The 12,402-nt window shown below is 36.2% G+C and overlaps 1 protein-coding gene across 2 annotated transcripts in view; it reads right to left on the bottom strand.

Annotated features, from left to right (window-relative positions):
* Window positions 1-12,402, bottom strand: part of UNC5C (unc-5 netrin receptor C) — a 382,002-nt gene that overhangs the window by 73,230 nt on the left and 296,370 nt on the right. For both annotated transcript variants that reach the window (XM_025385362.1, XM_025385361.1), the window contains exons 5-7: window positions 10,972-11,152; window positions 5,475-5,642; window positions 2,942-3,106 (exon numbers count right to left, since the gene is read on the bottom strand). In XM_025385362.1, coding sequence (XP_025241147.1) covers window positions 2,942-3,106; window positions 5,475-5,642; window positions 10,972-11,152 — 514 coding nt within the window. The remainder of the gene's footprint in view (window positions 1-2,941; window positions 3,107-5,474; window positions 5,643-10,971; window positions 11,153-12,402) is intronic.

The raw sequence follows: 12,402 nt of genomic DNA, 5'->3' as shown, positions 1-12,402 counted from the left end.
AGGGCTTCTGCCTCTGTGCCAAAACTGAAACCCTAATTTCCAGTCCCTGGGACCCATGTCCATATCCAGTTCCCCCTTCCTGGTTATTTTGGTGTCAATTCACAAAGTTACCTCTCAAGCTTGGAGTTGCAGTTTCATTTTTGGCATTTGAGGATTTCTCTATCTTCTTTCTTTTGGACCTCTTTTCTTCTCTCTCTCTCTCTTTCTGCATGCACATGTATGTCTCATACTAAGTTTGCAATATTTTATCCAACATTTTAATATACTTTTAAAGGTGTTTGTATTAAGTGCTTAACAAAGAAATGTATCTGAATTTGTTTTGAACAAATTAACAAATAAACATCAACAGTAATATTTTCTGTATATTTCACATTGTGTTCCTCTTAAGTACCAAGTTAGCTTTTGAAGAAATACTATACTACATTATCTAGGTAACTCTGAATCCTACTCACATCCATTATGAACTCTGAATTTCTCCTATCTAGCAGTACACCTACATTTATGTCAGAATTATTTGTATACAATTTTGAATAGATTCAGAGGATGTAGTTCTTACCTGGTTCACTGAAAGTAGACTAGCTTTATTTTGAGATAACATTGTGATATCATTGAAAGACTATTTATTAATGCATTCCAGACACTAATTCTCCCAAAGGAAATAAATATTAAATGATAACTCCTAATTGCTGATTGCCACTTTCTGGCTATCTTTTCTACCCCTAATCTTTTTCTTAATACTGACCTTGTCCCTTTTGCAAACTTTGCAGTATCACTGTTAGAAGCCTTTGTTTTCCAAAATAATGGCCAAACAATATTATTTCTTTGCAAGACTTTAGCAGTATACTGTTCCAGAAACACCAGGCTAACTGGTAAGCAGAAACTATAGCTTTCACTGTAAAATACTACAGTTGCACAGTGCAGAATATCTGTGGTTTTATCACTGAGGAAATCAATAGTGATGTAGACTACAATTCTTTGTTTGACTGGAGTGGATACAGGAGGGCAGATGAAAGAGTTTATTGACCTAGTAGGGATTGTCACTATAGCAAATCAGAGCTGCAGAAACAAATAGCTTTAAATGGAATGATTTTAACCCAAACAGCAAAATGTTTCCATCGAACAGGAGACGTGATAAAAAAATAAACAGAAACAAACAAACAACTAAAAATACCCCTCCCGTAGCCTCATTCCTCTTCCTTGTCTATACACACACACTTCAGGCCATCATTACTGGCAAATATCCAATCATAAGGAAAAAATTCTATGAATGCTTAAGAAATGATCTAGAAGCTAAGGGGTTGCTATGTCATGAAAGTCTTAGCTTGAATATATCATGTTTGTATTTGTCATAATTTAAAATAATTTAAAATGTGACATTTTCTATGACTAATAAAAGGTTCTGCCTTGTGGCATTGTATTCCTTGTTAAAGAGGTTGTTCTGAGGATTTGTAAATATGCACAATAGAAGTAGTAGGTATTAAATCACCCAATATTGAAATAGTATATTGAGAGAGAAAGAATGTGAAAGACAGAAAGAGAGAAAAAGTCCAACTATTTCTACTTTGCAATCATATGAATCAGTTGGTTCTACAGTAAAGGATGAAAATGTTAAAAAGACTAACTTGTATGTGGTATGTCGTTATTTTAATCCTCAACCCAAACAAACTCTGTACCTCTGGATAAATGGTTAGCAAAACCAATTTTCATTAATGCATTTCTGGTACAAACTTGTGAGGTTCACAGTGGCAGGCCCCACGTCATTACTAGAAGCTGTGCTTTACACACTCAGCAGCAGCCCGTTCTCGAGGAATGCAAATGTACCCTGAACATAAAAATAAGAGGCCTACTGGATTTTTATTCTGTGTGAACAACATAATTATTTATTTGTATTTTAAGTAAGATATCTTTCTAAAGGTTCCTGTGTGTATAGACTGAAAAGTAAACAGAATTTCCTAAGTGTGGTAAAAACAAAATATTTTATTCTTAAATGACAAATACAAATACCTTTGCACAAATACCTTCAGCTGCTTGCATTCTGCTAGCAATGTGTAATGTATTATGAGAAATGTCAACACTAGACCACCGTTAGTTCACATCCAAAGACAGCACATCATTTGATCCATTAATCTGAATAGGTATGATTTCAGAATAATTCTTAATACCTCAATTTATGATCATGAAAAGAGATAGTAAACTGTGTACATCTGAGGACTCCTCAATAAAGGGGTGAGAGTTTGCAAGTATGAAATCAAACTACCATTTAATTAAGAAAATCTAAGGAACAAAGACATGAAAAAAATGGAGAATATGTATGTAGCTTATAGCACACATTACATTCCTGAGCCAATCTTTGGCACTCATTTAAAAAATGTATGCTTTATTAATATTTATTTCCTTTAAATAAGCTAAATAATATCCACATTATAATTTCTAATACAAACCCAGAATTTTCAAGAGGTTGCGGAAATGTTCTCACTAAACATTTGTTCTAAATCTACGGTAAATCTACCTACAGAAATATTTTTCATCTTTACATATATTTTACACTCCATGGATATTTTGGTGAGGTACCTGCCATGAATTAAGAATAAACAGCTTACATTTTAGAAGTCTTGTTCTGACTCTGTGAGGAGTTTAGAGTGCCCTTTTGTGCTTTCTGATAAAACCAAGTAATGGTTCCCTTCCATATAAGTGATTGAATCACCCCTTGCTCATGAAAAAGCAATACTGCATGCCATTTGTTAGCTGGACATAGTTACTATTTATTCTGGTTCCTGGAAAATTTGCTTTTTCCAATTTTGAGAGCGAGCTAGAATATTGCTATATTATTGCATTTTATTGTTGTTCAAAGAATTCTTTATTTCTAATGTTTCCTTAAAAAAATCCAAATGGTTCAATCTCCAGCCCCCTCAATGTCTGCAGTTTGCTTAAATTGACTTACTCTGCATGCAAAGCCCATCAGTGCAGTTCTTGGATTGCAAGACGAGGCCGTCGCAGTCCTTGCCTCCATTCTTGGGGGCTGGCGCCGTGCACTCCCTCCTGCGCCAGTGGGTGCACTCAGTTCCACAAGTAGACCACTTGCTCCATGACGTCCACCTGCCGTCCACTGCCATGGAAAAAAATGCAGCAGCAAGTCAGAGGGAGAGGCAGCTGCTTAAGGGATGGAGCAGAGCTCAAGTATAATACAACAAAACAAAACAAGAAAAAGCACGCCCTACTGAGAAGCACTGTATTCATTTCAATTGCTGGGCATTGCATGTTCTATATCATTTGGGTTCAGTGAGCTTTTCCTATAGAGTGTGTGAGTGTTTTCTCACTGACCAAGTCAAGGGAGGCTGACTGAGACACACAAAATCCAAAGTTGTCACCAGGAGCTATGTAAAAGTAGGCTATGATGGTTTCCCTTTTCCTATTAATCGGGGAGCTTCTGGGTTTTGTATTGAAAATTAGGTCTGTCTTTGGATCCAAGATTCCTTCATTCCTAGGGTCATGTGGACAGTGAAAGTAAGCTCGTGTGGGAATTCAGAGAAGAGGTTGGTACAGTGGAGAAGAAATCTATCCAACCTTCCATTCATTCATCCAGTTGGTATACATCGATTTATCTCTTCTCTCTCATCTAAATTTTATATTGTCTTTTTATTTTACTTTTTTCATTTGGTCTGCTTGATTCTGCTGAAACCTTCTGTAATATTTTCATGAAAAGACTATTATTATTCATTTATTGTTTGATAATTCCACTATTTGATGATGTTTCTGTTTCTATTTTTATTTAAAAAATTTAGGTAAGGCCATATTTGTTGTGATTCAGTCATTTAGAACTGACTGACTTTCTTCCTAATTTTGGTGGCTGGCTTGTCAGCAACTTCAAAGATAACTCAGATATCTCTATTTTAAAAGTACACAACTTAAATCTCCGTTTGAAAAAAGATAAATTTCAGTCATACTTTAAAATGCAGCTTAAGTTTCTCACAAAAATAGGATAAAAATGTTGAAATAAGAGTTTTAAAATATTAATTTTCCCTGAAATACATAATTATGATGATCAAGGATTCAATGTAAAACAATGCTAAACATTATTTACTGAACATCTTAACCTTTTATATCTATATATTGATAATAATTATATCAATTTTAATAGTCTATGTAGTTTGAGAAATCTACATGATTTCCTATTCAAATTACTATATAAATATATCATGTATAATGTGGATATGGTTATAAAGATACCCACATGAAAAATGAGAACAGCGTTAATATTTCAGTCATACAGAACTGGCTATATACGCAAGTCCCAACTACTTAGAGCAAAAACATTTGCTTTGACCTGCACCAATCCAGTTTACCAAAACACTGACACATGCATTTCTATTTCAACTCAAATTGATCAATGCTTTTTTAATTGTGGGAGTCAGCACCTATAAAATAAAATCTGAAATTTTAAGCCTAGCTAAGCATCAAAATTTATTTCATAAATAAAAGCTCTCAAAGGGTTCACTGTGGAAGACAGTTTTGATATTTGGAAATCAACATTTGGGAATGTAAAGTGTAGATTATGTATATCTCTCCAGTTCATTTCTCCGCCCCATCTCTGAGAAAGGTTAAAAGATAAAGATTAAAGGATAAACACGACAAAATTAGGCAAAAGGGAGAAGGAGGCTGTGTATCTGAACAATAAAACTGAAAACACAATAGCTACTCCAATGAGTGCAGTAAATTTATGGATTATTTCAAAATAATTTTAGCCTAACTTTAGAATATATTATATAACGAGGCATTTTAAAGGGTTTTGCTTTTACTTTTGGCAAATATTATCTTCGATTTACCTAGGGATAAGAGCTGGTAGCAAGATGAGATAGTACAGAAAGATGCTAAGAGGTGGAGAGATGCAATCTTGCTGTAGGTACCACTCAAAAAAATAGATGACCAACATTTACAGATAACAAAGAACTGACTGCGTTGTAGTTTCAGAATCCATTATTCCATGTGCCAAAAAACTTTGCCTTCCTTATAATCCATTTCAAATGTTATATTTGCCCTTGACCAGAAAATGACACCCAATGTAAAATATTTCCATCTAAAACATTTTCTAAATTTCAGTTCAATTAATTTCTGTGGTTTTCTGAAGATCAAAGATTGTTATTCCTAAAATGTGTGGCTTTCAGTGCCACTCAAATCTCTTGAATTATAAAATCTGCAATCTTGGTCCCAGCAGTTGTGTTGAATAATATAAAGGGATTACATCCAGTAGTGTTTAATCTCCTGTTTTATACAATTTGGCATGTTTTGGTAACAAAGTTAAGTATTCTTTTGGAGGAAAACACTTGATATCCCAGTAATGCAAACAGTGAGTAGGATGGATTTAAATAATGTTTATCACACATTCAGATCAAGAATAAAGTTTCTATATCTATTCTCTAAAAGCATATTTCTTGAATAATGGGAGATATTTGGATTGAGAGGACTGGGTTATTTACCTGGGCACAACGTAGTACAGGCTATTTTCTGCACACTCTGCCCTTCACAGAAGGCACCCCCATTGAGTGGTGCCGGGTTGGTACAAGTCCTTGTACGTTTCTGATACCCTCGTCCACAGCGGCTATTACACACAGACCACTCTGTCCAGGTGGACCAGCCGCCATTGACTGAAAGGAGGCAAACAGTAAAAAGTGGATTAAACATGTGTGCATGCACAACACACATAGACACACAAAACAGACACAATATGTAAGCAAAAGTTATTTTCCAAGTGACCATTTATAAAAATCCAAAATTTCAAAGCCAGAAGAGACCATGGACCTCATTTTATCCAAAGTTTTAGTGTATAGACAGAGAAAAAAAATGTTTGCAAAGATTTACTCACCTACTCAGAAAAATAAATAGGACTGTATGGGTTCTCTTTTACTTGGTCAGTGTTCTTAAAAAATATACATATCTCCTTACCTAGTCAAGCTGCAAAATTACTTTTGACAGCTCATCTCAAATAATAAATGTTTACATCTCTGTGACAAGCCTGCAAGTGAATCTATAGCATGGGAACAGAATAAAATAATTTAGCCTTAAAAAAAAAGATGATTGATTTTTTAAGCATGTGTAAACTTTACAATTTTTTTTTTTTTTTTTTTGAGACGGAGTCTCACTCTGTCGCCCAGGCTGGAATGCAGTGGCCGGATCTCAGCTCACTGCAAGCTCCGCCTCCCGGGTTCAGGCCATTCTCCTGCCTCAGCCTCCCGAGTAGCTGGGACTACAGGCGCCCGCCGCCTCGCCCGGCTAGTTTTTTGTATTTTTTAGTAGAGACGGGGTTTCACCGTGTTAGCCAGGATGGTCTCGATCTCCTGACCTCGTGATCCGCCCGTCTCGGCCTCCCAAAGTGCTGGGATTACAGGCTTGAGCCACCGCGCCCGGCCAACTTTACAATTTTTTAAGGATTTTTATTCACTTGCACAAACCAGTGAGCCCAGCTAAAAAATAAAATCTTATAGTACTGGGGTTATAAACAAATTGACTGGCTATTGGAGTTACTTGGCAATTAGTTGATATTGAAATTAGCACTTATTTTGTGTATAAAGGCCAATTATGACGTCTGATGGAGCTGTCAGCATATGTGATTGTAAAACCTACACCCTAACACAGCACACTCTTCAATTCTGCAGATCTCTTTAGAAAATACTTTGATATATATTTTTAATACTTCAATAATGTGAGTCTATACAATATTGTAATTAAACAATTTCTAACAAAAATTATTTCCTTGTAGTTAAAATATAACACAACTAGTATATGCATCTGCTTCCTGATACTAAAGAAGTGTATTAGCCATTCAAGTAACACAAAGCTTATATGTGCACAGCATTTGCCCAACGTTTTGTTTTCTAGAAACCTATCCAACAGGGAATAATGATGAATGTTATATTTACAGACAGAAACATATTTTTTATAGCAACTTTATTTCATATAAAGAGGAATAATTGGAAACAACTGTAATGTTCATGTGTGCTATGATCACATCACTACACTCCAGCCTGGGCAACAGAGTGAGACCCTGTCTCCAAATAAATAAATAATACATGAATGTTTCAGTATGTTTTAAATAAAAGTAATGTTTATGGATACATTATGCATAATCATGTATATGTATATAATTTTTATATAATATGTATACAACACTTATTATATTTATACATTTTAAATTATAAAAGATATATAACAATATATAATGCTTATTTTTAAACCTTATGTATACATATAAAGTACTAGTAGCATATGCCAGGTGCGGTGGCTCATGCCTGTAATCCCAGTACTTTGGGACACCAAGAGGGGCAGATCGCTTGAGTCCAGGAGTTTGAGACTAGCTTGGGGAAATACAGTAGATTTCATCTCTACAAAAAATGCAAAAATTAGCCAGGTGCAGTGGCACATGCCTGTAGTCCCAGGTACTTGGGAGGCTGAGGAGGAAGGATCATTTGAACTCAGGAGACAGAGGTTGCAGGAGCCAAAATTGCACCACTGCACCCCAGCCTGGGCGACAGAGTGAAACTGTGTCTCAAAAAAAAAGAAAGACAATTCAAGTAGTATACATATAATTTTTGTTTAAATGCTATCTCTGGGTGACAGAATTATAGGTATAGGCATTTTCTTCTTTGACCTTTTCTGTTTTCCAAATTTTCTCTAATGGATGCATACTTGCAATCTAAAAATTGCATTAACAAAAAATATATAAAACAGTCGTTAAATATGAAATACTGGTTAGATATATATGTTTTCTGTGGAGTTCTGGTGAGTTCAACCTATGAGGCTTGGACAAGTTATTTTAGGAGGTTATGTAAAGGACAAGCAGATGGTGGATAGGTAGGGTTTCAGTTAGTGTTCCAAAAAGCAACTTAACCTGCTCAAGTTTACAAAATTCCCTGCCATGGAATTGTCTGTATAAACTGCTTACTAGCATACTGGCAAGCTGATATTTGGGGTTTAGGATACATGTACTGTTCTGTTGGAGATTTTAATGAGAAATGAATAATCAGAAACTTTCAGAGATGAAAAAGTCTTTGAAGATCCCTTCATTTACAGAGAAGGAGGCAAGGGCTCAGAGAATCCTGGTTAAAAGACCCTCTGAAGATAAGTTAGTGACAGAAATACTCCTATGACCCGATATTCCTGACCCTAGTCCAAATCTGTTTCCTTAATCCTAAATACTAAGTTACTTGTGTTTGATCCTTCCTAAGGACAACATATTCATTGTATTTATGGATATTGAAAGCATAACATACATAGGAAGAGATTTGCAGATTTGCATGTACATTAAACATCTATATAATACAACTATATATAGTCTGCCTTCATTAGTTATTTATGACTGGCACATGCTGTGATTGTGCCCCATTTCTTTTTTGCATTTCAAATGTTAATCAAGTCTTTCAGGCAGTTTAAAAAGAGATAAGAAGAAGAAAACATTTTATTGTGATTTAAGAAAGGCAATTGCATACAATTCAACACAGCCATTATCTGGACTAGGAAATTAAACCTCAGAGTAATCAGAGGATCAAAAAAATTTTATGCATCTTTCCTGTAATTAAAATGACATTTTTATAGCAGTACTACATTCATCCTTTGGAACAGCATAGTGGTTTCTCTTCTCATAAACACACATCCATCTGAATGGTACTGTGGGGTAGGCAATATTTTACTTCAACTCTTTTAGGATTTTTTGATGGGGCCTAAGAATTAAATTGGTGTAACACAAATCATGGGAGAAAAACGTGTAAATTTATTTTATATAACTTTAACATGGCCTAAGAAAATGAAGACCCAAAGATGCAGTTAGAGTTGAATGCTTATATATTGAATCGGACAAAGAGTAGTAAGTTGTGAAAAAGTAAATTATGTGGTAATGCTAAAAGAAGATTAAGAGTTATTTTAATAAGATCAATACAGAATTATCTGGATCTTAACTTCCCCCTGGTCTCAACTTCCTGTCCTTGAGGATAAGAATGTTACTTTCCTTCTAGTATAGGGAAGCCATCTTTCAGTTGAAAATCTCTTCTCCTGCTTTTAAGAGTTAGAAGGTTTATCAGAGTGATCTTGAGTCTGCTGTTTCTCAAGGATCTTTAATGCAGAAAACAGTCAATATGCCAAGTGGCATATTCTGGGGTGACAAATTCTTAATTCCTTCAGTCCTATCATGTACCCTGTAACATTTCGGTCAAGGACAGACTTCATATACAATAATGGTTTGTTCCATAAGGTTATAACAGAGCTGAGAAATTCCTATCACCTAATAACCTCATAGCTGTTGTAACATTGTGGGGTATTACTTTACTTTTTCTACAAATGTGCTATAGCCTAAGTGTAGTGTTCACAAAGTCTACAGCAGTGTACAGTAATGTCCTCGGCCTTGCTATTCACTCACTATTCACTCATTGACTCACCCAGAGCAACTTCCGGGGCTGCAAGCTTCATTCATAGTAAGTACCCTATACAGATGTACCTTTTTTTTTTTTAATCTTTGATATCTTATTTTTACAGTACCTTTTCTATGTTTAGATATACAAATACCATTTTGTTACAATTCCCTACAGTATTCTGTACAGTAACACAGTATGCAGGTTTGTAGCCTAGGAGTAATAGGCTAAACCCTCTATCCTAGGTGTGCAGTAGGCTATACTGTCTAGGTTTGTGTGAATACACTATGATGTTCTCACAACGATGAAATCACCTAACGATGCAATTCTCAGAATGTGTCCCCATCATTAAGTGACACATGACTGACTGTACCATGAGCCACATACTTGCCAGTGGCTGTCCCTCCTTCAGTCAGTAAGACACCAAGGCCCATGGAGTTTAACACTAAAACAGTGATGAAAATCTTCATTGTGTTCTAAGAGGTGGTGAGGCATGGGCATATCATTCTGGCGGTGGCATAACCTCAAAATACTTCCCACGTTGTTCAATTTCCTCTGAGACAGTAAAACATCAATAATATGAGAAACTATTAGATGTCTAACATTGTAAGAAATATGTAAATATACAGACCAGTCTCTCAGTCTACCAAGGAGCTTAACCTTAGCTGGGGAGATGAAACTACTCATGAAATGACTGGAAAATAACTGAGTGCTAAACCACACAGGGAGATAAAAGCATATGTGCCACATCAAAATGGGGTATGAAATTGCTTAGTACTTCCAGAGGATTGATAGGTTTAGAGATGAGCTGGCTTAGAAAGGACCAGAGCATGGGAGGAAGCTTCCTAAGAAGTCACTTTGTTGGATTTTACCATATTGTTAGGATTAGGGCCACTTGGCCAGACAAGGCAGCCCTTATCTTCACTCCGCACACCTCTGATGGAGCGAGTAGAATGAGTTCTAAGAAGCTAAAATTGCTCTAATGTATTTTGGGAACAGGTCAGCTCCCGCTTTCTGAGGGTTTGCAACGATAAGACTGAGGTTAGGTCCACAGAAACATCAGCAGGCTGATAGAAGCACATTCATCTGCAGAACTCAATGTAGATCTTGGCGGTACAGGTTCTGGAGAGAAGAGGGGACAGCAGCCACCCAGGAAGGCTTTCTTCACTTTCCTGGAAACTGGCTGAGAAAGGGTTGAGAATGTCCGAGCCTATCCTTTCATATCAGTACCGGGGAAGGAATTAAACCTCACCGCTCCTGTGAAAAGCAGCAAAGAAGCCACAATGGAGATTGAAAAGAGGCTTCTAGACCCGGGCATGGTGGTGCATGCCTGTAATACCAGCTACTCCAGAGGAGGCTGAGGTGGGAGGATCCCTTGAGCCCAGGAGGTTGAGGCTACAATGAGCTATGGTCATGCCATTGCATGCCAGCCTGGGTGACAGGGAAAGACCCTGTCTCAGATAAAATGAAATTTTAAAAAAAGGGCTTCTAGCTTGATATTTTAAAGTTAAGATACCGATGCCAATGAGAAACTAGTTAGACAAGAACTAGATTGAGACCCTGAAGGGCCACTCACCATAGACTATGACAGTGGCAGTTGTGCTTTTCCTCTTGGCAACAATGTTTTTGGCAACACAGGTGTAATTTGCAGTATCAGAGAGGCGGGCCTGCTTTATGATGAGGTTGTGATCAATAGTAATATAAAAATTCCGATCTTCAACGGGATCAATTATGTCTTCATTTTTCAACCATTCCACCTAAAGATACATGAGAAAAATAGATAAATCCTCAGCATGGATTCCTTGATGGCTGTCTGTCCTAACCCGTATTTTGTACACTCGATCTTAGCCAAAAGGCCAAGAAGCGATACCTGTGTTTTATAATATGTACAATGTTGTTCCAGGCCATGAACTTCTGCAAACTGGTGGGAAGTAACTTTCCAAGGTCATGTTAAGTATCACTCGCCTGCCAAACATGCTGATTCTGTCTGTACTACATTATTCTCAAATGTCAATGAACCAATTGGGAAATACAGTGTTCAAATTGTTTTCACTTTGCCCTGCAGGCACAAATGGGGAAATGGGGAATGTGTGCTGCCAAGTTCAGAACCCAATCAAAAATAATAGGATAAGTGTTTCAAACTGAACTCAAACCTTTTGCTATTTGATTTGTTTACTCTTGGCAACTTACCTGCTGCTTTTCAGAAAAGAATAGAAAGACTATTTTTAAAAGCACAAAAGGCATTTTAGACATCACATAACTGTAATAAAATAACATTTGGATGATTTACGTGTAGCCTCACTGAAACATATGGATTAAATATCCCTGAAAATACACTGACTTCAAAATGTAGCAAAAGACATGTTTGGAGATGTATCTAAGCCAAGTTTTTTAAAAGTTTTTCTACCAATTCTTAATACAATCCGAATAGCTTACAAATCATACTCAAATCCCTCCTTTTGTATAATGCTAACATTCAAATCTTTGGCTCAGGGGGTGCTTTTGGGAAACCTGACCTTAAGACATGACCATTTAAAGCTACTGAACTATTTTTTTCTAGGCGAATAATATTAATGTAGTAATAGTGATGTTATATTTGCTGAATAAAGAGAGGAAACATACCTGTATAAACTGTTCTTCTGGAGGTAAACTATTTCTTATTCTGGCAATTGCCTTTTCTATGCACAGGTTTTTCCATAAAGCAAAACAACAAACAATGTTGATATTTACCACACTCAAACTCTGCTTTTGCATTAGGGTGAATGTGGATACAGGTAACCTTTAGTGGTAGGGAGTCAATATTGTTGCCATTTTCAAAACCTTAAGGAGCTTCTCTAACACCACAAGAGGTCTAGAAATTAATCTCTAAATCTGTCAGAGGGTTTGACATTGCACAACTCTAAATTACATTTAAGGCAGGGACTCTCAAATAATGCTCCTCTAATCCTTAGAAGAGAAGCCAACATTTATAGAGAAAAATAAAAATCAACAACAATCTTGAAATATA

This window comes from Theropithecus gelada, chromosome 5 (genome assembly GCF_003255815.1).
Source record: "Theropithecus gelada isolate Dixy chromosome 5, Tgel_1.0, whole genome shotgun sequence".
NCBI lineage: Eukaryota > Metazoa > Chordata > Mammalia > Primates > Cercopithecidae > Theropithecus > Theropithecus gelada.
Note: the sequence above shows the minus strand (reverse complement) of the source record. Positions and strands in the feature narration are given on the sequence as shown.